At 38.5% G+C, this 27667-nt stretch overlaps 1 protein-coding gene across 2 annotated transcripts; it reads right to left on the bottom strand.

Moving 5' to 3' along the window:
* Positions 1-652: 652 nt before the first annotated feature.
* On the bottom strand, positions 653-27667 carry LOC121855833 (xaa-Pro aminopeptidase 1-like). 2 transcript variants are annotated; one of them, XM_042350984.1, is made up of 13 exons: positions 27552-27667; positions 23554-23734; positions 22816-22984; positions 21165-21388; positions 16505-16613; positions 14720-14916; positions 13610-13751; positions 11107-11233; positions 9012-9161; positions 8510-8639; positions 4778-4955; positions 4478-4653; positions 653-1761 (listed from the first exon to the last, which is right to left on the bottom strand). In XM_042350984.1, the coding sequence occupies exons 2-13, from the start codon at positions 23671-23673 to the stop codon at positions 1642-1644; spliced, it is 1842 nt and encodes a 613-aa protein (XP_042206918.1). In that variant the 5' UTR covers positions 23674-23734; positions 27552-27667; the 3' UTR covers positions 653-1641. The 2 variants fall into 2 exon arrangements, with proteins under 2 accessions (XP_042206918.1, XP_042206917.1); XM_042350983.1 differs by lacking the exon at positions 27552-27667 and adding an exon at positions 25529-25679.

A 27667-nucleotide genomic window follows, 5' to 3' on the forward strand; every position in this document is an offset into this window, starting at 1 on the left:
TAATACACCATTTGTTTTGTTTTATTACTACAGTGGTCCCTCGGTTAACGAATTACCTTCCATAAGAATCTTCAATTTTGTTAACGAACAAAAAATTTGATTAACGAAATCCTTACGAACATCACGTTTTGTTGTGAGCATCAGCTGATCAGCTGATGGGTTAGTCTGCCAATTCAGTAATCTGTTCTATGTTTACATTCGTTTCCAGTGGAGTAAATACAGGTTGACAACCCTTTATCCAAAATTCCGAAAACCGAAAAGCTCTGAAAACCAAGTTTTTTTTTTTTAACAGGGATTAGCCACCCAGGCATAGATCACTGACCCACATCGGGGCCTGGGCGCAAAAATGTAATAGTAATAATAATAATAATTATTCATAAATAAAAATTTTAATAAAAATACACCTAAATAAAATAATACTGATATCAATAATAATACTACTAATAATAAAATATAATAATAAAATTAATGATAATAATAATAATAATAATAATAATAATAATAATAATAATAATAAAGAAATACAAGAATGAAAAAAAAAGATGAAAAGTGAGAAACACGACCTACAGTAGACCTATGAATTATTATTATTACAGTATTATTATTATTATTATTATTATTATTATTATTATTATAATATCCCCCCCCCCCCCAATGTGGGTCAGTGATCTATGCCTGGGTGGGCTAAAAAAACTAACCATTCAGAAAACCAAAAAATTCCGAAATCCGAAATGCCTCTGGCCTCAAGGGTTTCGGATAAGGGATTGTCAACCTGTATCACTAAAGTTGTGCTCTTCAAAATTTTTTACATTTTTTATATTAAAATTATTAGTCATACACACGACAACAAATACATAGAGAGACAATAAACCTTTGCTTCTACTTCCCTTTTCACTGTAATTAATGCAGTAGGAGTGAACAGATTAACTTTAAGACTAGTCCTGGCTAGTAAAGCAGAGTACTGTATGGTCTCCTAGGTCAAGACTGATGGCTTAGTGGGTGTATGAGAACAGCATTTGGGAGGTGAAGGTGGTGTTTACTTTTGATTCTGAAAATGATTAAAACAGACGTATAACCGTACTAGGGACAGCTATACATACTGAAAAGATAGAAAAGAGTTACTGCATTCCATTACATTATGAAGAGCTTATTTACCACTCAGTAAGAAAAGTATAGCAGTTGTGTATCAAAATTAGAGTTTAGGGTTAGGTATAATGGCTAACTAATTAACTGTGTAAAGTATAAAAGTACAGTAAAGATCTGGCACCGGTACACCAACAACTTGTGCTGTTACCAGGCCTCACCACAGCTCTGCTACTCACCACATAACACAGCATTTTCACTTTGTGAGTACAGGCACTAGAATTTGTGTTTTTACATTAGACATCTTTGTACAAGTTATGACTACCATAACTTCTCCCCAGCTAATTTATTTTTCTAACTTCTGCAGAAAAGGGTCAGCCCGATACAGCCCACATAATCAAGGTTTAATTGTATTCAGAAGTAAATCATCTAGCAATTAATGGATACAAATACTGTACATTGAATTTTGGTCTTCTCTATAAAAGATTTTACAAAACAATTTAATTCCATTCTTCACTTCTTTTGAGTTCCAGCTCATTGAACACTACAGTACAGTAACTAACCAATGGGCTCAGTTTCCCGAACAAGCCAATCATAGGCATCCTTGTGTCCTTCCTGAAGTAAGAGCTTTCCCACTTTTTCCCGACATTCAGCGTGATAATCATTAAGCCAACTGATCTGTAAAGAATAAGTTGTATTACTCATCAAACACCAAAAATATTTATCATAAATACAGGCATCCCTACCATTAGTATCCCTGAAAACTCGCATCTTAAATCAAGTCACAACTTGAAAAGCATTTACACATGAGAATACAGTACTACATCTAATGGTGTACTGAGGCCATTAGTACATAACTGTATTATGTACCATTTATTATAATTTATATGGCACTCAAAAAAAAAAAAAATCTTATATTTCTTTCTTAAGTAATCTGTAAAATGTAAGTTTTCTCTTGTATGACCCTACACAAAGAAATGACTTGTACTGTAGTATGTATTCTATGAATTACAAACTGAGTTTTTATGTGTAGCATTAAGATATGTATACCACGTTAACCAAGACCTTCAAGATCATTTGAGTAATATGTTGAAGGCCCAACTGTACATTGCTTTAATAAAAATTGTGATATGGTCCAATGGTCCAAGCTGTTATGAGCTCCCTGAGAAGTATTATATGTTTTGTCTATTGTGAAGTTGTTAGTCTGTAAGTAGAGTTACATTTTACTTGACCTAGAGAAATCAGGGAATCTCCTAGAAGGATTGAAGTGTGAAATCTTGAAATTAACCAATTGTAATTAATAATTTAATATGAAACGTGCTCATGAATGCTCATCATTGTTCGTCTGACAGCAATCGTTGAATGTGCGATTTCCAACTTTGTGTAAACCAAATTATTACATTAGATCTAAAATTTGTATGTCTAATGCAAAATCCATGATGTTTATATTCAAAATGATCATCATATTGTAAGAATTCCAGCAATGTAAATTATATTCTGGCGGCAATTTGTGCGAATTTATGAGCTAAATAAAAAAAAAAATTATACTTCATGATATGAGTAGATGCATGAAAATGAAAGTCTGGTTCTGGCAGGCACCCGTAAATGAGAAATGGAGGAAAGAAAACAGTGTAAAGTGGGTAATACTGTGTGTGTGTGTGTGTGTGTGTGTGTGTGTGTGTGTGTGTGTGTGTGTGTGTGTGTGTGTGTGTGTGTGTGTGTGTGTGTGTGTGTGTGTGTGTGTGTGTGTGTGTGTGTGTGTGTGTGTGTGTGTGTGTGTGTGTGTGTGTGTGTGTGTGTGTGTGTGTGTGTGTGTGTGTGTGTGTGTGTGTGTGTGTGTGTGTGTGTGTGTGTGTGTGTGTGTGTGTGTGTGTGTGTGTGTGTGTGTGTGTGTGTGTGTGTGTGTGTGTGTGTGTGTGTGTGTGTGTGTGTGTGTGTGTGTGTGTGTGTGTGTGTGTGTGTGTGTGTGTGTGTGTGTGTGTGTGTGTGTGTGTGTGTGTGTGTGTGTGTGTGTGTGTGTGTGTGTGTGTGTGTGTGTGTGTGTGTGTGTGTGTGTGTGTGTGTGTGTGTGTGTGTGTGTGTGTGTGTGTGTGTGTGTGTGTGTGTGTGTGTGTGTGTGTGTGTGTGTGTGTGTGTGTGTGTGTGTGTGTGTGTGTGTGTGTGTGTGTGTGTGTGTGTGTGTGTGTGTGTGTGTGTGTGTGTGTGTGTGTGTGTGTGTGTGTGTGTGTGTGTGTGTGTGTGTGTGTGTGTGTGTGTGTGTGTGTGTGTGTGTGTGTGTGTGTGTGTGTGTGTGTGTGTGTGTGTGTGTGTGTGTGTGTGTGTGTGTGTGTGTGTGTGTGTGTGTGTGTGTGTGTGTGTGTGTGTGTGTGTGTGTGTGTGTGTGTGTGTGTGTGTGTGTGTGTGTGTGTGTGTGTGTGTGTGTGTGTGTGTGTGTGTGTGTGTGTGTGTGTGTGTGTGTGTGTGTGTGTGTGTGTGTGTGTGTGTGTGTGTGTGTGTGTGTGTGTGTGTGTGTGTGTGTGTGTGTGTGTGTGTGTGTGTGTGTGTGTGTGTGTGTGTGTGTGTGTGTGTGTGTGTGTGTGTGTGTGTGTGTGTGTGTGTGTGTGTGTGTGTGTGTGTGTGTGTGTGTGTGTGTGTGTGTGTGTGTGTGTGTGTGTGTGTGTGTGTGTGTGTGTGTGTGTGTGTGTGTGTGTGTGTGTGTGTGTGTGTGTGTGTGTGTGTGTGTGTGTGTGTGTGTGTGTGTGTGTGTGTGTGTGTGTGTGTGTGTGTGTGTGTGTGTGTGTGTGTGTGTGTGTGTGTGTGTGTGTGTGTGTGTGTGTGTGTGTGTGTGTGTGTGTGTGTGTGTGTGTGTGTGTGTGTGTGTGTGTGTGTGTGTGTGTGTGTGTGTGTGTGTGTGTGTGTGTGTGTGTGTGTGTGTGTGTGTGTGTGTGTGTGTGTGTGTGTGTGTGTGTGTGTGTGTGTGTGTGTGTGTGTGTGTGTGTGTGTGTGTGTGTGTGTTATATATATATATATATATATATATATATATATATATATATATATATATCTATCTATCTATCTGGTGCTTAAGACGACCCCCTAACTTTGGGCTGATTTTTTAATGGTTCAAATTCCGTCTTATAGGCCGAGATATACAATCATCAAATTTTTTTTCGTTAACCGAATTGAAGATTCATATGGAAGGTAATTCGTTAACCGAGGCGTTCGTTAACCGAGGGACCACTGTATATCAAGGGTGGATGGGAGTTTTTGGAGGGTGGCTGATCCCTAACCTCCCAAATTTATTATATTCTTACTGGACTAATTGCTTCAATAACCATTAATTCACTAAACAACGACTTTTGGCGGTCATAGAGGTAATATATTCTACAAACTTGAGTAACATTGGCTATCTTACCTCTTTCTGTGTCATCAGTGATGGATCAATGAGCTTGGTCTGGATGGGTACTAGAGTAACAGTCTTGAAGGTGAGGAAGCCTCGGTCCCGGTGGTTGTATCGAGTCTCTGCCTTCTCAATCCTTACAATATTTTCAATGCGGATACCAAACTTCCCGTCATCGTAATATCCAGGTTCTAAAGAGAGTTTTTCACGTTAAAGAGGTCTATCTTATGGAATATTTCTAAAAATAAATTATATAATTTCCCAGTTATGCACAGAATAACTGCATGAACAATACAACCTTTATTCTTGACTTACCATCTGAAAGGAACATGCCTTCTTGAAGGCCTGGATCATCAGGATAAGAGCGCCATGACACTCCCATTGGGCCCTCATGAACATTGAGGTACATTCCTATTCCATGACCAGTGCCATGGCCATAGTCTAGGCCGATATCCCAAAGTGATTTTCGAGCAAGTGTGTCCAAGCAGTTTCCCTGTTCAAAATTATGTAAAAGATCAATGTACTGTATCCTAAAATACATTGGCTTAATTATGGTAAAAAATATAGTACCTTACACTGAAGATACCAGATGTCAACTCAATATAAATGCTTTATATACTGTACTTCTATGGTGCTTGAAGCAGAAGAGGGAGGATTCGATGAGGAATGGGGACAGATGTGCATGGGTTATATACAAGAAGGTAATGGGAGCACGAGTGCCAGCACAGAACCAAGGGATAGCGGGACACCCCCACCCGCTCTACCTCCCTCCCAGGAGGAGGTGAGTGCCATGTAAACAATGTCATCTCTGACCACACCCCACAAAATACATTGTATTTAGCAAACGCTGCAGCTGCTGAGAATGGAGGGGGGCCGGAGTCACTACCAAGAACAGAGACGTTACCTAGAACAAATTGAGGCTTCTGCAGGAACTCCAAGGGACTTGAGTCAGTGGAGGAGGTGGAGACAAAAACTGTAGGATTTGACAATTATACTGACGTGCATCTTCCAATTTAGCTTGTTATCTATAGTGACACTGAGGAGCTTGGTGAAGTCTACAACCTGGAGTGTGTTAGGGCCCAAAGTAATGGAGGGAGGTGGGACAAGGTCAGAGGAGAGGTTGATGTGCATAACCATGGACTTGGTATGGTTGATGGCCCAATTTTGATGATTGTTCGATATATTCTTGAGGGCAGTGTTGTCGGGAGTCGAGTTGTTGACACTGATCCCAATGGTGGAGTCATTGACAAATTTCCAGCGAGCAGAGGCTTCTCTTAGGGCATCATTGATAAGCATAAGGAAGCAGAGCGATCCCATCTTGGTGCCTTGGGGGACGCCACAGGCAAGTGACTGAAAAGTGGAGACAGCCCCTCGGAAGCATACGGCTTGGCGTCTGTCACTAAGGCAGTCAGTCTGTAAGCCATGGTATAAGACTTCTTCGAAATCTGAGGTCGATAGCTTTGTTGATGAATAAATTGTGGTCGACTAGGTCAAATGCTTTGGTGAAGTCAATGAAAGCGACAGCCATAGACGTCTTTCATTTTTCCAGATGGCGGTATATGTTGTTGAGAAAGCTGACAAGACAGTGAGTGGTGAAGTTTTCATATTGCCAAATTGATGAGGATCTATGACCCCTGCAATAGCAGCATAAGCCCAGTCAAAAACGACTTTCACAGATTAAGTTGGGTTATTGGGGTGATGGCAATGGGTTGTAGCTCATTTAAGGATTGTGGGCTGGTTGACTTGGGCACTGGTGACACATATGAGGTCTTCCAGTCAGCTAGTCATCTTGCTTGGCTGAGGGAAGCATTGATGATGGGGCAGAGGGGTTTGTTAGTTCTGGGGAAAACTCCTTGTAGAGTTTCATTGGTAAGTCAATGGGGGTGGTGGAGCGCTTTAACTTCAGTTTGTCGAGACGTTTTGCTACTTCAAATTCTTCCACTAAGTCAGTGGGAGAGGGGGCTGGTAGGTAAGTAGAGACTGGTTGTGTCAAGCCGGGGGAGCTTCTGGCATATAGTTGCGAAATGGTTGATTGATTGGTCAGCTGCGTCACCATTAATGAGATGGTTAAGGAAGGGGAGGGAGTGTGTCTTATTGTTTAGTCCACAGAGTTCTTTAAGCTTACCATACCATTGACTGATGTTGGTCTGCTTCAGGTGTTGCAGCTTGGTTGGGTAGTGAGACTTCTTTGCCACGTGTATTTCGCGGATGACTTGGTTGCGAAGGGACCAGTAAAGGTTGTGGTCATTGAGATAAAAGGCGCTGTCTCCCTGCTGCATAAGACTTTTGGTCCGAGGTGTGATCCAGGGCAAGTCAGCTGGGTGTGATCTGACGGACTTCTCGGGGAAGAAGTGGTAGTGAGCTTCAGTGGTGGTGTTTGTATAATTTATCCATTTGGTGTCCACTTCATCTACACGAAGTACTTCAGTCCAGGGATGGTGAACTATCCATTGCCCGAAGAGGCGCACTGCAGAGTCAGTAATCAGCCTGTGGGTCTTGATGTAGGGTCTCTGCACTTGGCTGGTAGTGGGAGCTGGAGACCAGAACACTGATAGATGCGTGCTACACCCGATTGGAGGCATTGGTTGAGGTGGTTGGTACTGGTCCAATAAATCAGTTAAGGTAAGGTCAAGGGTGTTTTGACCATGTGTAGGGAAGTTCACAGCTTGTGATTGTAGCAGCTGGTCCTGGATATCAGTGGTGCCAATTTCATTATAACCCCCTCATAGTACTAGCTTGGCACATGGGTACCTAACTCTAAGGTGGTCCAAGGTGATTGATAAGAGTGTCTCTGGTGGGTGAGTGAGGCAGATGGTATGCCACACAGTATATGATAAAAGAAGTGTGGTGAGGGTGGGCACGTGGCTCAACCTGCACCCATAATGCCTCCACATCAGCTGGGACTGAAACATCCAGGCATGATGGACGTAGTTTGCCCCCTCCACTTCCAAGTAAACAAAGGTGATGAAAGAGCTGCTATCCCTTAATGTGGCAAGTTTCGGGAACAATCTGCCATGCCTCGCAGATGGCAACGACATAGGCAGCAACTGACCAGACTGTGGTTGCCAGCTCGTCAAATTTGTTGGCTAGGGAAGTGACATTGGAGAGGAGTAAGGAGAGGAAATTGAACCATATTCGTGGAGCTTCAGTGTATTGGTACGGTCTGTTAGTAGTAGGTTTCTCTGGTTTTCTAGAGGAGGTGATGGTCCTGACTGGCTTCTGTTTATGACGTCCTTGTCCACGACTACGAGCAAGGAATATGTTAAGTGGTTTTAGTAGCACAATAACACTGCATCAGGATATCCATACCCTCACTTTAAACAGTACAGGGTGTGCCTGGAGTACGTCACTGGTGGACATCCGTTGATATTTGTCTAGCCGTAAACACCGCGGTAGTCCTCGTCTCTGGCACTTTGAAGGTAACTGACAGTGTCCAAGGTCTGGTAATACTGTTCCCTGGTGATTTGCTGTAAGGCACGCTTGTTTTTGTGTTTTCCTTGGAATACATTTTTGTATCACTGTTTGGTAACCAATCATTGCACCGAGCATTTACAGGACACATCTCCTCTCTGTGTGTGTGTGTGTGTGTGTGTGTGTGTGTGTGTGTGTAGACAGAGGCAGTCATGGAGATATTCAGTTATAATCAAAATTTCTAAGCCCACTTGGCCAGCATGTACAAGTCATTTATACTGGATATTAAAATAATGGTCAAATTAAACTGAACGTGTATAAGAGAAACCAAGTCAATAGAGGGTTTAATGTATTTGCATTCTTGGACTCTACATCTGTGCAGAGAGCAGAAGGCATGAGAAAAAGAATTATCTTTCCATAAACTACAAACTTACTAGAAAATTCATCCTCAATAATCATGCAGCTAGAAGTATCTACATCCTGCCAAATTTCTGGAACAATTGTCATGATCAAGTCTTCCTGGTCACACAGAAAAGCCATAATGCTGTGTAGATTTATTGTTGTGATTATATCCCCCAGGCACTTTCATGGTGGGGTGTAATGATGATAAGTTCTTGTAAAGCTAATCTAATATACCTTGATCTTTGTGGGGAAGATGCAAGTTGCCATGCTTATCACTCCCTTCAGAACTCTAGTGTAGCATTCCTGCATGAACTTGGAAGGGGTCCCAAAATATAGCGTACGAGTGACATCTGTTGTCCCATCCCTGGAATATAAATCAACATTTTACTTAATTAGAACTGGGTTTCAATTATTAAAAAAATCAACATTTTCCATGTATCTACACTAGGTTTATAGTCACACATAATCCGACCAAAATGAGGAAATGAAGTGACCAACTGGTGAGAAGTAACTACTGTAAGTAAAACTAACTGAAAAATTATTGAAAAGTTTAACAATAGTGGAGATTATTTCTTCACTTGCATAACAACATCAATTAATAACTAAATAAGTCCTGTTTAAGTTTAGTAACAAAGGATTCATCTCATTTGCATTGTGAAAATGGGACGAGGCAAGGATGTAAACAAATACCTGTACTAGTTAAAGGACAATTGAAGTCAGGCTCAAATTTACTTACTTGTACTGTCCACCAGAGTCACAGAGATAGATATCATCAGTAGTAACAATGCGGTCAGTTTCAGGAGAAGGAGAGTAGTGAATTATGGAGGCATTTGGTCCTACTGAAGATATTGTTGAGAAGCTCAATCCAACAAAGTCTTCCAGTTCCCTGAGGAAGAAATGGAAAATTGAAGTATATCCCATTTTATGGACAAGGGGAAGAAATACACTAAGAGTGAGAACCATAACAGCAATACAACTTTTAGTAGAGTCTGCTTTTGCCTTAAAATTCTGAAATGTTTAGTGGGAGGATAAATCATGCAGCCATATAACAATTTTATTGCAAGCAGTTCCTCAACCAATCAAATCTGGGTCCAAAAAAGGAACTGTAAGAAAGCATTTCTAGCCTTAGAACTCTATAAAATCTACCAGAGAAGTACAGGAAACTCACTTCAATCATACTGTAATCTTAAACTGCCACAGATTACTGTATGTTGATATGCTGGAATTGAACTCTCTAGTAAATGAGTACATAAGGAGATCCATCCGAGATCCCTCATCCACGAATTGCATGCTCTTTCAATAAACCGTTAATTATTATAATTATAATTTTTATAAGATGTCTCGAATAAAGACGAATGGTAAGGTGCTCCAGTGTTTTCCACTTACTGAAGGTACAGTACAGTATATGTAACTGTAATCACTTTTTACATTCTTACAGTGCTTTAACACTGTACTATTGGCTCATTTTGTTCTGGTAGAGTAATGTACAACACTCCACAACATAAACTGTACACAAAAAAAGCAGCTAGCGAGGGAACAACCTTCTATGATGGCAATAGAATATAAACTAAGCAACCTAAGCAACTAGACCACAGAAGGCACCTGATGGGTTGGAGCATGATGCAATCTCTTGGATCTCCCTGAAAATTTATTCTCAGACCCAGAAATATATATATATTTTTTTAAGATTTTCCAGAAATTTTCTTGGAATTTTCAGAAAATGTACCTAATTTTCAACCCTGGAATTTGTTCGCAAACCCAGATTTGAGAATATTTCCGTAAAAAATCCGAGCAAATTTCAATTCCGTCTACTGGAGCGTTCTAAGAGGGATTCTAACGGAGATATTACTTGTATACAGTATATGTGTTGTTTATAAAAAAAAGCGCTCCACTTTTCTGGGGGGGGAGGGGGTATACCATATTCTTAGGCAATATCAACTAGACTTAACTGATTACACCTTTCTTTGTGTACATCCATTAACATTAAATGATTGGGTTGTTTCTGACCTACTGTGTGGTGTCACTAATTAGTGTAAACAGTTTTAAAGTCATTTTATATAGCATACACTTAAAGCGGGGACATCTCACCTTCTTTGTTACATAAAGCAGTACCGTCTAAGTAATTATTGCACATTATCAATAATGACCGCACACAATGATATCAACAATTTCAAAGCAATTATATGTGGAAGAACAATAGCACTATCCCCTTGAGGCTTGCCAATAAAAAACTGGGGTGAAAACCTCAAAGTTTTGCTGTCCGTGCTTCACCTTTTCACTTTTTAGTCAATAAAATCATACATAAACAATGATGTCATTATTATCAGCCAATCAGGAATCTAGAAGCACATTTTATCCAGACAAAAAGTCGGCAACTTCCCAGGGTACAAATACAGACTCCACGAGTGAGAGAATAGAATTGATCCCGGTCACACACGGATCCCAGATAGCTTTTTAAAGTCTCGGCACAACAGTGTTGTCAATATATCACAACCTATTTACCTGTGTACATTACAGGTTCTGATACCCTGTACATTGACAACACCGACGTGCTGTCCCGGGACTATGAATAAAAGCTAAATGGGATCCATGTGGTGCATGGAGGACCTTTAGCTACAAGTGAGTTGTTAAAAGTGGGGCAGCTTTTAGCCCATCGTGGTCCAGTGGACTGCTGCCTGACTACTAACAATGGTGGCCTGGGTTCAAAACCTGGCACCCAGAGATGAAAACTGTTTACATCTTCAACGTATATAAAAGAAAATACATTAAGAGGAAGTTACCCAACAGTCATGTATTAAGGACATTAAAAAGTGGAAAAAAAAATCACTCACTCTCTGTACTTCTGCAGTTGATCAGCACCTGAGATTTCAGTCTGAGTACCTTTGATGGCCTCCTTCTCAAGCCAAGAAAAGTAGCGACACAGAGCTGATGCATCTCGGATGTGGCATTCCTCCATTCCTTAAATAAATAAACAAACAATACAGTACAGGTAGTATCAGGTGCTGTAATTATAATAAAAGATGAATGATGAAATATAAGTGGTTCAGTCGCGGACCACTATAGTGACAGGTACAAACTAAAGTAAAGTACAGTACTACATTCTGTTGAGAAGATAGATAATGTACAATTTGTTCCTGAGCTAATAGTAAGACCCCTTTAAGTCGGACTAATATATGGAGTTCAAGGCTGTCCGACTTATCTAGAATTCTCACTTAAGCATAACCTCCTACACTGGGTGCTTTCAACCATCATTTTGCTGAAAAAACTCTTCCAAAAAACAAAATTAAAGTTAACAGCACTGTATACATTTACACTGCACTTCCTTTTATAATAACAGATCAATTTTGAGGTGGAGGACAGTATATGTACAGTAGCTAAAACTATCTGTGCATACTTAGTGGGAAACAATATACCATGGACGATAACTATTGGTATATGAAGGCTGTCACTAGTCACACGTAAATTATCTGGGCATATCGGCCTCCACCTGCACAGGCAGTTGTTTTAGCTACTCTAAAAGTACTCACACTTATATTTATTATGCACTTTAATCGAGCTGATGTCATAAAAAGTACTGTACCCCACCTCAGACCATACTCCAAACAGATAATGTTTTAGGATATCCCATCACCAATTATGGTGGTGAGTGTTGTTGGTGGTGGTGAGTGTTGTTGGTGGTGGTGGTGAGTGTTGTTGGTGGTGGTGAGTGTTGTTGGTGGTGGTGAGTGTTGTTGGTGGTGGTGAGTGTTGTTGGTGGTGGTGAGTGTTGTTGGTGGTGGTGAGTGTTGTTGGTGGTGGTGGTGAGTGTTGTTGTTGTTGTTGGTGGTGAGTGTTATTGTTGGTGGTGAGTGTTATTGTTGTTGGTGGTGGTGAGTGGTGATGGTAAGTGTTGTCAATGGTGGTGATGTGTGGTATTGGTGATGAGTGTTGTTGGTGGTGGTGAGTGTTGCCACACCCATCCTCCAGGCCTTATACAATCTTTTGTCCACTTCATCATTCCATCACCAAGTCACTGTATGTCTGTCTGGGCTCTTCATCCAGCAACACTTATTGTCAGCCATACTTAAAAGGGTGTTCTTTAACCTGGCCCATCACCTTGTTAGTTCCTACATTACCCATCAAACTGTTGCTGGCTGTTCTATTTTTCACAGCTCAGCATATAATGTTTCTCTTACGTTCTGTTCCTTTAATTTCCCCACTCTCCTTTTTGGATCATATACCTTCTTCCTTTTCCTGCACCTTTTATCCCCAGGGCTTCAGGTTATGGTCCCACCCCCGAGTGGGTATATTTGGTAACATTTAAAAACTAAATAAATAAATAAAAAGCAGTTCTAGTCTCACAAACTGGCAATGCATGATATAAATAGGAAATACATAAATGTCCTTACCACAGGTTGGCCACAGTGACTAGGAAGAGTCAACAATGTTTGTGAAGTGGCATGTGTGTGGCATAGTAGTAATGAGGTAAACAACATTAACTTGTAGGCAGTATGAGGCACAGGGCACTTGTTTTATTATGTTAACAGACATTATTACTGCTCCAGTAATTGATCATAATACTAGACTTATGCTTGGGGGGTGTGGGGGGGTAGAAACACATGGTGAAGTGAATCAGGTCCAAGGGTGAGATGCCTACATCACAAAAGCTGACAAGAAACTGGGAGGCTCTAATGTGTGAGTGAATGAAGGAGAAATACCTACTTGGCAATATAATCTACCCAGACTCACCCTTTTTATTCAAATAGGCCTGGGAAAATCAAAATGTCATGTGACGTGACCCGAAGCCTAGGGGTTAAGCAGAATGTCACACACACAAGCAATTTGTGTTTCAAGGAACATTCTTCCCTGCTATTAACCTTACATCTTTAACAAACTTTGTTTGATTTCCATAAAAGTACAAGAAGTATGATGTCAACCTGGGTTTTTATGCTGCTTGACTCATACATCCTCAGCCTATTTTCCCTCTTCTTAACACTGTTGGGTTTAGGGAGGTGCTCTCCGGCGAGACACTCGGGGTCTGGCTGGATACTTACCTCACTGCACCACACGACAGCTAATTGTACGTAACAAGTCTAGAAAGTTTGCTATTTGAGATAAAAAGGTGGTATTTGTTGTATTAGCATTGTAAATAAATTTTCTAAAAACATTTTTATTAGAGTAATCACGATAAAATAAATATTTCTAAACATAGGCGCAAGAAACAAAATTAATTTATTGTAACTTTTGAGTTCATACACAGATTTGTGTATAAAAACCCCAATTGTGTTAAACAGTACTGTACTTATATGATACAGTACTGTATTACAATTATTATTATAATAATAACAATAATACCTTTAATCTCCGTAGAGTTTTTGATGGCTTTCCTTACAGCCACTGGTGAAAGTTTGGACAACCTTTTCTCTTCTGGGATCATTTGAGTTACTGCATGAGAGGCATGGTTGGAAACCCAAATTTTTCCTGACTGCAGAGGCACCTGAAAATCAACATAACATACAGGTAATAAGTATCCTCAAACATTCCTGTTTTCCTCTCAACCAAATTTTACATGCCGAGCCTGTTGTCAGGTTAAAATGGATGGAGTATAGCGATTTCTTAACTTTGTTGACACGGGGAACTGATACAACACCTGTACAGGGTATAATATATAAGCTAAGGTAATCTACACATTGGGTGCTTTTTTTACTCAATATAGGGCTGTAGGCTTATATTGACTTGGCAGAATATAAACTGCATTTCTGGAATCCTTGTAAGATAGCGACTAATTTGAGTAGAAACATCTCATAGTTTGCACAAGAGATAAAAATTTTAGTCCTTTAGCGTATTACATTTGAGTACAAAGTGAGTACAGACAGAGTAATATGTTGCTCAAAATTATGGCTTTTTCACAGGAAAAGTCTGCATAACTAACCCCAGTGGTCAGGATATTATGTACTATATTTTTGGTGTTTTTTAAATAATTATTTATCGTTTTTATACATTTAGTACATTCACGGGAAGATTCGGACACTCGGCTTTTTCGGGCAGGTGGACCCCCTTTTAGTCCGGATCTTCGAGGGTTCACTGCATCACATAATTTCTACCTCAACCTGGTAGAGAGACAGAGTGCTGGGGGATGTGGCCGCCCCAGCTTACTCCCAGGGGTGCGCGATTCGAATTTTTGCTGGGACACAAATTCGTTAAATGGAGGAACCTTTCATAACACAAAAGAGAGGTGGTAATTTAAGACATAATTATAAGCAAGTTCTCGTATCTCCAGGGATAACTATAATATATTGTCACTAGATATGGTAAACCAAAAGTTTGATGACACTCCATGAAGTGTTAACAGAGTCAAATTTAATATTTTGTATAATTATTTAATTGTAAATTATACTGTAATTGTAAGTACTATACATATATACAGAAAGTATTAACCTCTACTACTACATTATGCTTACGTACCTGTTCATCAATAAACTTAGGAAGATCCTCATATGGCTTAATAATTACTTTGACTTCTTTTTCTTGCAGAGATTCCCTTGCAGCTGAAGTTAGCTGACCTTTATTGATGAATAAAAAAGCTTCATTCTGAGTCAGTGCAGCATATGAAAAAAACACTGGATTGTATTCAATGTCTGATCCCCTCAGGTTATACAAATCTGTAAACAGAAAAGATAAAAATATTGATTAATTAAAATAATGTATCTAGAAGGAGGAAAGTTTTTGTAGTTCTCATGATGAAAAATGCAATCAAATTAATGATATCAGAGTCATGATGAGAAGACACCATGAAATAAGAATGAGAGCATTATTGTAGGACTGAAGCATGATACACCATTTGGGGATGAAATGAGACCTGAGAGATATACCACAATCATAAGTCAATTCACATACACCTAAAAAGCAGGAAAAGCTAAGCAACAGAACATATAATTCTGAAACCTAATTATAATCAAGAGGATGTCATTAATCAAATTAACACCCTCAATTCACCATAAACTGGAAAACTCAACCAGAAATTGAGAATTTATTCTTAAAAATCCAAATTTATGGACAAGCCTGGACCAGGTAACTGATATAGAGTTAAGGACATTTCCAACTGGTACACCAAGTGTTGTCAATCCACCGTCTCCCTAAGATGTGAACCTCGAGAGTTTCAACTAGCGAATCTGAAGCCTCTGAGTTACTCTTGTGAGATGTGAGGTGCACACAGCAGCCTGGGACCAGAATATTTTAAAGCAATAATATAATTTTACTCATTCACGGTCCAGCAACATTTATGCTTTACATGCTTCTTTGTTTATATAATGCTCTTGTAGATTAATTGATGTAGCGTGGGCACTTATTACGTTATGCACCTAAAGAGCATGTGTGCTGAGACTCCACTCTGGTCAATCACAGAGGATTTGTGTCAGTCATTAAAGTCTTGGACATTAAACATGATGGAAAGATTAAGAATGAACAAGCACAGAATCAAGATAGGAATATAGAATGTGAGGACATTATAATTATGAGGCTGGTAAGTATGCAATTTTTTTCAAGTGAAATGATAAGACTGTAGTGGGACATTCTGGGATTAAGTGAAGTAAAATGGACAGGTTCAAATAGCTTTAGTGGTGAAGAGTTTTACTTAATATATTCAGGTGGTGAAAAGCATGAAGGAGGTGTTGGTATTCTTGTAAACCAAAAGATGAGCAGCAATACGAATGAGGTCCCATAAAGTTAAACTTTAAATTATTTTTTTTTAATGGGGTGGGTGGGGGGGGGGAGCAGAGAGAGATAATCAAATAGATACAATAGGTGTTTAAATGGGCGGGTAGACTCGATTCTCACGCAAAACACGCTGAAGCTAGCAAGAGGTGCTGGGTGGGTTGGCTGACCCACGTTTAAGGGCAGCTCAGGGAGTCAACTGCATATAAGCGGGGTCGCGTACTCTGGATAGGCATACATTGAGTCCCTACTGTAGCTGGAAAAATTATGGGGATGTGCAATTTTCTTTAGGAGGAGAAATTCGTCTCAATACAGTGCCCGGAAATCTCTCATTACCCGGATGAGCTCTGCACTGATCATTCCAGCTAACGGGGATATCACTTACACTTTGTTTGGAATCTGAAAGTGAATACATGGTCAGCAGCTGAAAGAAACGAGGGAAGATTCAACCTGTAAAAATTTCAGTACACGTATTACGGAATTGTATTACCAACATCAACAAAGGCTAAGATTCGGAAAAGGAAGAATGTAACTTACAAGCAACTTCGTCAAGAGCAGTGATGATAAGCATGGAGGCATTCTCTTCTACAAGGTCTTCTCTGATCTGTTTCACTTTCTCTGTATGACTCAGTCCAGTGTATTTTACCTAGTGGGAAAAATACCAACCACAGGTCAGGGGCAGAACTTAACAATTAACTTTCATTTTCAAGGAACATCTTTTCAAATCAACAAAATTAAATTTTGTGTTGCCATAATAAATTAGGATATTATCGTTCTTTAATATTCTATAAACACTTTAGATATTTTGAAGATTGCAGAAAGTGTAATACTTTTAAGATATACTGTAGTATATTTAACCAATAAACAATACTGTACATACTCTATAGTACTTAGTGTATACAATTTTTTGACTTATAATTTCAGTAAGCATTCTTAAAATACAACGTGTATACTGAGTGTTCTCAAGTCTTAAGCTCAACCCCTGAAAGTGTCACAGTGACTTTAACAATGACATTAAGTTTTATTGCTCAAGACCTTTTTGTCTGGTAAAAGCATCATGTGTGATCAATGTTACATTTCCAGTACAGTATCCATGAAAGATTAACTGGACAAAAAAAATTTACAATTGAATTAAAAGGAATAAATATAAGACTTTGACAACCTAAATGTTTGGTGAGAATGCTGGGTGGCTTCACCTCTGCATCAAGCCATTGATTCAAGCACTGGTCAAAGTCCAGCAAGTGAAACTTAATCCACAGAGTATGGCAAGTAATAATTATGAGATGAGGATGATGTCTTCCATCAGAGAATACTGGGAACTGATATTGACCAAAGACAAGGAAACAGTCCACAATAAAACACAGTGTCTCTCATGACAGAACCACTGCATCATGATCCTGAGCACACTGCCAGTGCTACAAACACAGTACAGTATGTATAGCCATATTTTCAGCCATATTTGGATCCATCAATTCTCAAAAGGAAAAGTTCCTAACTGATAATGCATGTTACCAATCAAGGCCAGAAAGATTGAAAGACAAGGTTTCCTTAACTGATCAATTTCCATCTCTAAAAATCATAAAAATAAGAGGCCTTAGCACAGCCATGCACAGAGCACATACTGTATTCTGTAACACATGGAGGATGAGTGAGAAGGTGGGCTATCAAAACACCTTTTATCAACAAGAGGCATTTCAGGATCAATCCCCAACTTACAGTAGAGGCAAAAGTCCACAATACAGAAATCAGAAAAAAATAAGGGAGGAGGAAGTTGATCAGAGGAAGGAAACGCTCAAATAAACTAGAAAGTCAAAGCACTTATTAATAACAACTTGAGGTTTATTAATACCAGTACAGGTAATGTACTTCCTAGCATCATGAGTCATGAACCAGACCAACAAGAAGCTACACCTCTTGAAGATATGATATAAGGGGCTTTTCACTATACATAGGGGATGTGTTCCAGAGAGAAGCAACTTGTGATGAAATGTTTAATAATGAGCAATTTGTTCCCGTAAGAATTAGTGTAATTATGGGTATATGCATGCCAATATGTACACTCTCACCAAAACCTTCTTCAACACTATAAGCATTATGTAATCTGAAAAATAAACTAAGAATCTGAAACTATTCCGAGATAACAAGCCCCATTCTGCTCATTCTCACAGCCATTGGGTCCAGGTGTTTGAGAAGTTTTTGTTGAGAGTGTACAGTAAAACCTCTTGAAATCTCAACAATTCAGCTTTAAGTGGGGTCATTATAACATACTGTACTTGTAGTATTTAATATGGAGATACATTCCTGACAACATGATTTGTTATCTTTGAGTGATACATGATGGCTCAATATGGCTACTTGTTATACTGTACTTAGACAACTGATTAATGTATAAAATACACCACAATATTATTTATTAGGTGTAGAAGACAGTTGCTGTGGTAAGCACCAACCATCTTGAGCAGTAACAGCAGATATGCATGAAAGAAGCAGAGCATTGACAACTCTGCTTGGAGGGAGGCCGATGACAATGGTCAACTGGTCAGCTTTGTAAGCAAGCATCGAGGATTTAATGCAATACAATACCTCATCTGGCATTGGGTGTAGAATTTTCATCAGTAAATTTTATTATTTTAAAATATTTCATTAATCCAGCACTAAATGAGCATAAATTATATGAAAATTATGCTGAAACTGCATACTGCACTGTTGCATTTATGGGGGCCAATTGTGGAGTCGTCAGGTCACCCTACCTCCCACACAATTGACCTTCCATTCTCAATGTTCTTATTTACTTTATTTCTAAATCACATTAGAGAATTGGAATGATATTTTCATAACTTTTATGACTTGTTATGCACCAATATGTGTACAGCCTTCTCACAGCTACTGAGCACGTGTGTGTTATGGTGCCTCCTAGACTCCCATATTCTCCCACACACAATATACCCCTCCACTCTTATTTTATTCTTATCTTATATCTTTATAGTACTGTACAGTATTTTCTTTATTCACAAGGCACACTAGCACACTGAAATGACTTTTCCGTAAATTCTGTGATTACGTAACATATAACAATGGCATTAGCACTCAGTTGTGTGAGAGGCGACCGACGTAGTTTGGCGTGGTTGAAGCTTAACACTTGTAGGGTACTTTTATTACCCATTTTGGTTATTCTTACATTATCTTACAGTAAATCCCAATTATCTCGAGTCCCGGTAACCAGCAGATTTAAATAACTAGCACCCAAATTAAATAATAAAAAATTCCTCCAAAATCAGCTAGAATCGTAAGTTCGATTACTGCACGCAACGGGGATGAGCTGTCGTATTTATTACTATGATAAACAATAAAATTTATACACATCCTATCATAAAATACAACAGCACAGATTTTATGTACAAAAAAATAGCTTCTTCTACACTTAAATCATCATCTGGGTGATGCCACACAGTTCAGCCAGGCAGTCAACCAGCTGACACTGAGACGTGCGTGTGTGCCAATACGTCACATCGTGAGGGAGCACTGCATCCCACAGCCTCCACACATAAACACCCATGCTCTTCATTTTTCTTATTTTACAGTTTTATATCATATTTTCTATATTTCTTAGCCACATCATTTATATGGAGTGGAATAACTGATAAAGAAGTCCATTTTCTGAGACACAAATTTGTGAGGTCAGCCTGTAGCAATGTGAATTGTAGGATTTATTTGGGGATCCTATGAGTGAGGTTCAACTAATGGGAAAATCTCTTTATCCAGCACCTCTCAATCCCTATAGGTGCAGGATAACAGGTGTTTTACGGTACTGTACATACATGCTTTTAACACTATTTACACGTCAGATTCAGGTATACACAAACTCAGTACAAAACAGTGGATGATGCAGATAATGTATATGTGAAACAAGTGACATATAATGAAAATTTCTTCCTATATTTGTAAGCAACCTATACTGTACTGTATGTGAAATGACATATACTGGTACAAAGCCTAGCAAGGACCACATGTATTTGTAATAAGGTTGAAGTGGATGTTTAAGGAACTTAATTTGGTATATGACTCAAGAAGAAGAATACCTTATTGAGTTAATTTGTCATCTTAACCACAAATCTCTCATTGGCCACTGCACTACCTCACATAGCCTGTCCATAAAGTAGTGACTCATTTAACTGAATGTTCACTATTCACAAGAGTTAAGACATTGACTTGCTATAACTTGTCAAATTGTCATGCCTTGCCAAGACAGTTACTGAAATATGTTCACAAAGATACCAGTCATATGAGGTGATGGCAGACTTCTCAGCACCCTTACAATTTTAGCTTTCTTTCCTTGGTGCTTCTATTATTTATGAATTTCTACAATAAACAAATTTTAACACCAATATCCCAATTCCACTTCCTATTTATGATGTCTAACAAACAAGATCAACATGGCCTAAGGAAGGTTGGCATACACCACTACTGTATATCTCATAACAAAAACGTGCCTTAGTTTGCATCTAAGCCGTGAAAGTCTGAGGAGTACACTTTCAGTATTGTATAGTACTATAACTGAATAAATTTGAATTTTAAATATTTATAAAAAAGAAAAAAAAAATTGTGTGAAACCCTCTTGCAGTTATATGAACACATAATCAGTGTGGCTACAGAGTGTTGACTGCTACTTACTTGAATAGTTTAACCATTTATCTTTCACTTTGGTATAGATCCAAGTGTGGTTGCTCCTGGGGATTTGCTAAACAGCTTAAACAGTGCAAGTTCACAGGGCAAACACAGCCACATACAAACACAACTGGCAACTGTTCACATCAAGACTTCAGGCATCAGTGCAGGATGCCTGTGTTCAAAACTGTGTGTCATTTTCTCTCCATAAGTGCTTTTATTAAATATAGGCAGAGAACCATGATAGAAACCACTGATTATAGGGAACATCTACATTTGTTAAAGTACTGTAAGTCCTAACTATTTTACTAAGAATAATTAATCCATAGATACCAACCAAGCATACATATGATTAGGAGTCTGCTGCATCTACAACCATTAGTTACACAAAACTTGAGGCTGGCCATCATAGCATAAATACAACTAACAATGCAGGGTCAGCAGGGGATCTGACAAGTGGAATATAAACCTATTAAATTTTAAGCAATGTAACATTTAACTGAAATAACTCATTATTTTTCATGCTCCTCACCTCAAGTGGAACAACAGACTTGGCTGGACGAGGCGGCCGTTCATTCCATATTATATCAATGAGGTTTTCTGGTACAGGAATAATGGAATGTCCACCTCCCTGTAGCTCCCTGGCAAAGTCCCGCCACCACTCTGACTCAAGTAGATAAGGGTCAACGCCAACAACCGACCCAACATCTAATGTCTTGTTTAACCATTTGGCTTCACTTGGAGTCTTTGGCAATCCTGAAAAAATAAGTTTGTACATTTCAATACATTCTTGGCAAAATTATTTTTACAGTAAAAGCAATTACAAAAAAAAATGATCTCAATGCAGCAAAACCTTAATAACTCAGCAGGTATGGGGCTCTGGCCTTGCCAAGTTATCACAAATTCTGATTTACCGAGACACTCCACTCCCCCCCCCTCCCTTACAAAAGTACAATAAAAAATTATTGGCCAATATAAGTATAAATGTAATTACTAGTTTTCAAAAGTAACACATACCAACACTGCAGGCAAATAATGAAGCTTTGTAGTAGGTGACATAGGCATGGTAGGTGACACACAGGCATGGTAGGTGACACACAGGCATGGTAGGTGACACACAGGTATGGTAGGTGACACACAGGCATGGTAGGTGACACACAGGCATGGTAGGTGACACACAGGCATGGTAGGTGACACAGAGGCATGGTAGGTGACACACAGGCATGGGGGTGACACTGACACACAGGGCATGGTAGGTGACATGGTGGGTGACACAGGCATGCATGGTGGGTGACACAGGGCATGGTGGGAGTAGGTGACACAGAGGCATGGTAGGTGACACACAGGCATGGTAGGTGACATAGGTCACTGACCCACATTGGGGCCTGAGGGGCAAAAATTTAATACCCCTGTAATAATAATAATAATTCAGATAAGTAAAAAAAAAGAAAGAAAAAAAAAGCTGCCTATCTACCTATTGGACAAACTAAAATCGTTCCGGACCACGAGAGTTTCCGGACCACAGAATGCCGGACTAGAGAGGTACAACCTGTATATGTAACATGGTGTTAATAGATACTGTATATACAGGTACAGTATGAGGATGTTACCATGGTTATCACTTTTTATTTATTTATTTTATTCTTTTTTTACATTTATATGTACTGTACGTACAGTATATATATACAATATGATTTCACAGTGGAGTTGGAACACTGTATACAGTTATCTGAGAGGTGAAAGAAGTAATACAACATGGGTTGTGTTGGGGTGAAACAAGGGGACAGACACAGTTATGATAATGGCTTGACACCAAATATATAATTACTGTATTGCAATAGTAATTTCCATCTACATGACAATATGTGATACAATGGTTTTCATGGTAAAGTAAGTGTTACAAAAATATTAATACTCAGACAATAGATAATTAGTTGATTTAAAGGGAGAGGCTGTGAGAAATTACCTCAAAGATAAGAACCTGACAACAAAGGCTGAAAGGGAGAGTGACATGGACAGCTGCCATCAGGTAAACACAGACATCATACAGCATAGAAAAAGACCATAAAACAGTGATGATGATGATAATGTGCATGTTGAGATCTGTCCTCTGCTAGATGAAGGTCTCTCCCAATATACTTACACAATACTTAACAACCAATTCTTCTTCAATTATAACATACCTTGTTTCATTAGTGTCCAATTCTCATCCATTTCTTGACTTGCTTGTAGATAATAGCGGCCATCAGTCCAGAGTGCAGCACCAGTATCAGTGACAATAGCTGTTCCGGCTGATCCAGTAAATCCGGAGATAAAAGCTCGACGTTGATCACACGATGCTATGTACTCACTCTGAATATTAAAAACAAAACTTAGGAACACTTAAAAATAAATAAATAAATCACATGCAGTCAAAACTCAAAATTAAAAAATTCACATGTAATTTTTCAAGTTTAGCCACTCTAAATTATGTGGTCCCACCACCCTCACAGTCACTGTCACCCAGTTTATTACAGCATATTGTTTGCCATGACTCTGACTCCACAAATTTTCTAAATTCAAAAGTTCTACCCTAATACAATAATGGCTTCAAAAAATTGCACATGGGTATTTTTTATGTCAATATGCAACACCAAAATTTTGAACAGCATTGTAGGACAAAGTTGGGGCAACTGTCACACCCTAGTGTTCGTAAGACGGGGACCCCCTGTAAGTGTTGTAAGAACCTGATACTTTTAGTTAATAGCCACAAGGTCCATTACAACCATAAAAGTCAGTCATCAGTTTGCATGCTGCTGTGGGAATTATATAACTACAGTACTCTTTTGTACAGTAAATAATCATAACACAAAATACCTTACTGCAACACAAACTAAACAATAAATATGCCCTGTAGGAATTAATCACTCATGAAAACAAACCTGATGTGCATCTCCTGAGGGAATGATATAAGCATGTAGAGCTTTTGGAACATAGGTCGTGTTCTTCATCAGTAAGCGAAGTTGCTTCAGTAAGTAAGTCGTACTTTTGGGAGGCATCATCACCTTAACTGTGGTGGGAACTGCACAAACAATGATCCTCTCTGTATCAAGTCACTCAAACCTGTCGAGGGTTAAAGAAAAATCCTTAGTAGAAACATAAAATACCTGCAGAGTTATAAAAACACCAAATGGAACACTTCAAAAATTGCTTTCCAATAAAAGGTGTAAATAAGCTCTAAATCCTGAGCCAAGTTTACCAGACTGTCAACATATTCACTGATACCCGCAAACTATTCTGCATAATACAAAGAAAAATGGGGGACTGATTTCTGAATTTTATCTAATGAGAATGGATAAAATAAATAACCCAAGAATTATAGTGTTTGCTAATACTCCATGTCAAAGCTGCCGTATTAGGTTAGGTTAGTGGGACAGTAGCTACATCAGGCCAGGAATAAGTTCTTCAAAAACCACATTGAAAATATCATGGTACATGTATTCATAAAACTTCCAAAATCCCACAAAATTAGGTCCAGTACCTGTACAGATTATATTTTCATTTGGGGGTGAGGCAACATTTTCTGCTGTAATACCCCGGTAGTTTTACTGTACTTGTACTGTACTGTATTGTAGTACAGTAATCACATTAAAAAAGACCAATATTAAATCAGTTGGATTCCTCAATAAATTACCTACAAAGCCAGAAGTCTATACAGGCAATCCCCGACTTACGAAAGGGTTAGGGACCCAAATCCAGGTCGTAAGTCGAGAATGCAAAAATAATACATAGAAAATCTAAAATGGGTGTTTCTTTTTCTTCTCGGCACCACAAAACTCTCACTTTTAAGCTTGCAGCCACTTTAAAGGGAAATACAAACGAAAATTTTCTCAGTACACAGCGCAATCACTTACGTCGGGACTCGAAAATACATAATTTGAAAAAAAAAAAAAAACTGGTACGACTGGGGTGGTCGTATGTCCGGGCGGTAGTAAGTCGAGTAGGTCGTAAGTCGAAGAGTACCTGTATACAGTAAGTCCTCGTATAACGCTGCCCCGTTAACGTTGTTTTGGTACTACGTCGCTACTCTTTAGGTTGGTGAGGTCTTCTAACATCGTTGCTGCCTCTTTGTTTTTCTTATCAACTTAGTTTAGGTTAGGTTTAATTTAGAAATACATAACCACTTTTTAACACATTTTCCATAACTACAACAGTGTCCACTATAAAACAGTGAAATTGTGGTATGCTTAAATTTGTTTTCACTAAAAAATCAGCGGCTGTGAAGTAAAAAATAATTACCATGCCATTGGTAATGAGTTAGCTATTCTCTGCTTCTTAAAACGCCTTACAATAAATGCCTATACTCAAGGGTCTTAGTTCTCAGTAGGCCTATAACAAATCTAATAAGACCACTGTACAGTATTCAGTAAGTGTTGTTCATTTCATCAAGTTTTTTTATTTAATCTTCCCGATTTCTTAACTTTTTTTTAAAAGTATTTCTGGTGACCACAGCATCTCAGAGTCCGTAAAAGGCGAATTCCATTTTTATCGAGGTTTTACTTGTAGTATAAATGGAGTTCAAAAGACTCAAAATAATAAAATCTAAATGTTTCAGTAGTTTTAAACTTTGGGGCACACCATGTCCAAAAGTACTGTACAATACCTTAGTTAGAAGTGGAAGGACCAGGGATAGGTTCAGGGTCATCAACCTCCTTCTCGTTGGAGTTTACAAGGCAATTTACAGTGTGGGCACTCAACAGACGTAGGGAGAACACCGTGATTACGTAGGAATTGCGTTATATTTTTAATATATCATTACGGAAAATACTGTAATATTATTTTGTTCTTGTTTGTAGGTATAATTTTTAGTTTATTTAGTTTATTGTATACTTGCGGCATTTATTGCACTTCACGTACTTGCTCTCTCATCTGATTGTCTAGTATGCTAGCGTCCTGCACAGGGGTGTCAAACTCATGGCCCGCGGGCCAAATGTGGCCCTTGGGATGGTCAGGTGTGGCCCGCCGGATGACGGTAAAATTCATCATCTGTGAAATTATAATAGAAATAGATATAATCATGTTTATTTACTTAAATGAATTTTATGTACTTAAGATCAGAAAAACCCAAAGGGGGTATTCCTGGTAAGCCAGGTAAGGCAATGTGTGAAGCTGTAAACTTCAATCCTGCAAATATGTGATATAGCACTTGTGTTGACCCTGAAGAGGGTAACTAAAATAAGAATCGACCCTCGAAAGGTTTTGAGTTTGACACCACTGGTCTAGCAGCTCTAGCTCTGATCTCACTTGATCTGACTATGTATTTTGTTGAAGCGTTTATTTCATTATTAGGGTTATGTTATAATATGTTCATTGTTGTTTCCTCTTTGAATTGTTACAACATTTGCTTTTGTGTTATTTCAGATATGTAGTGAAATGAGTCAAGTACTGTATAGCTTGGATGTAGCAACCAAGTGTTTTATTTGCCACAGATTGGATAGCTTGATCGTCTTTCTCATAAAACTCGGCAATATACATAAAATAATCGTAGGAGAATGATTGACACCCAACCTAGACCATTGTCAGACTGGTCATTGAATTTCAAATCCGTACCCAGGCTGATTTGAAAAATTCAAATTTGATTGGTAAAAAAAAAAAAGTTGCGGGATGATATTGATACATCATTGGTCACGACTGTATGACATCAGTCAATAATGCTCATGCGTGATCCATAACTAACTCGGTTTCATGCCGATAATATTTTCACACAGACGAAGACTGAAAAGTACGTAAAATAAATTAAATTAAATTTCCATTTCCGCCTGGTATATATGGGGTTCAAAATGCTCAGAATAGGGAGATCTAAATATTTCAGTAGTTTAAAACAATTCCTTTTGGTGATAGTGCTGTTCTCAGACATAAATCTTTCTTGCGATCTTTTTGGAGTGAAGGAGCGACAATGGTAATTTTTCGTTATCCACCCATTATCTTTTTTCACATGAAAAATATATATTTTCGCTAGTTTTCTTGCTGTTTTATGTTAGGTTAGGTTACCAGACCGAACATAACAGGTCACGTCCTAACCTAACCTAACCTTAAAAAAATTCATGTGAAAAAAGGTGATGGGTGGATAACGAAAAATTACCGGGACAATATTATACCCACAACACTTCCTGCCAGTAAAAAAACCTACTTTTGTCGATAAATTTTCACTTGTTGCCACTATACGAAATCAAGGTTGAAACTATGTTTTTCCTATGGTTTTTGATGTGTTATGAATGAATTTGACCTTCATTTCTGGTGCAAATAAAGTTTCTGTGACAAGCCCCCCCCCAATCTCAGAATTTAGAGATTTGCTATAAAAATCAAGGTTAAAAGTGTTCAAAACAAATAAAAAACCACAGGAAAGTTTGAATCTAACCAACCAACCAACCAAACCAAACCTAACTGAACTTAACTGGGGGAGCTCCAGTCAGTTCGATGACCTTGGTGAGTACTGCCACATACAAAATAAAATGTTAAATATCTCGCTTAAACACAATTTGCGCCATAAATGACATTGAAGAAAGGTGTCTTAGAATTGTCAAAAGTACTGATTGCAACAATAAAATTCCCGAGATTGATTTAGTGGCAACAAGTGAAATAATACCCTTTTGTCTCTTGATTCAGATAATTCTTCAGTGTGTCAATTTGCTCTACCCTTCAAAATATCAGCTGGGGTGTAGACATCTTCTCCAGCATAATATATTTATAACCAGATCTACTTTACCGGTCTCAGTTATTGTCTCAACCAGCGCACTACAAACAATGTTATCTTTGAACTTCTATTGATAAATACATTGAAAAGTTATTTAAATGTTTCTCAACCTTATTAATGTCAATGATTACTATAGAATCCCTACAACATAATATAAATTCTAATTCAAAACCATCAATAACTCACAGCAAGGCACACCACCATAATATCTAGCGTGTTCACACGTTACTTGGCGAACACCTCCAGCGTCCACGTTTGTTTAGTTTAACAAATTTATTGACAAAGCTTGTAGTACAGTTTGC

The sequence above is a fragment of the Homarus americanus genome, unplaced genomic scaffold (assembly GCF_018991925.1).
Source record: "Homarus americanus isolate GMGI-L3 unplaced genomic scaffold, GMGI_Hamer_2.0 scaffold14072, whole genome shotgun sequence".
In the NCBI taxonomy this organism is placed as follows: domain Eukaryota; kingdom Metazoa; phylum Arthropoda; class Malacostraca; order Decapoda; family Nephropidae; genus Homarus; species Homarus americanus.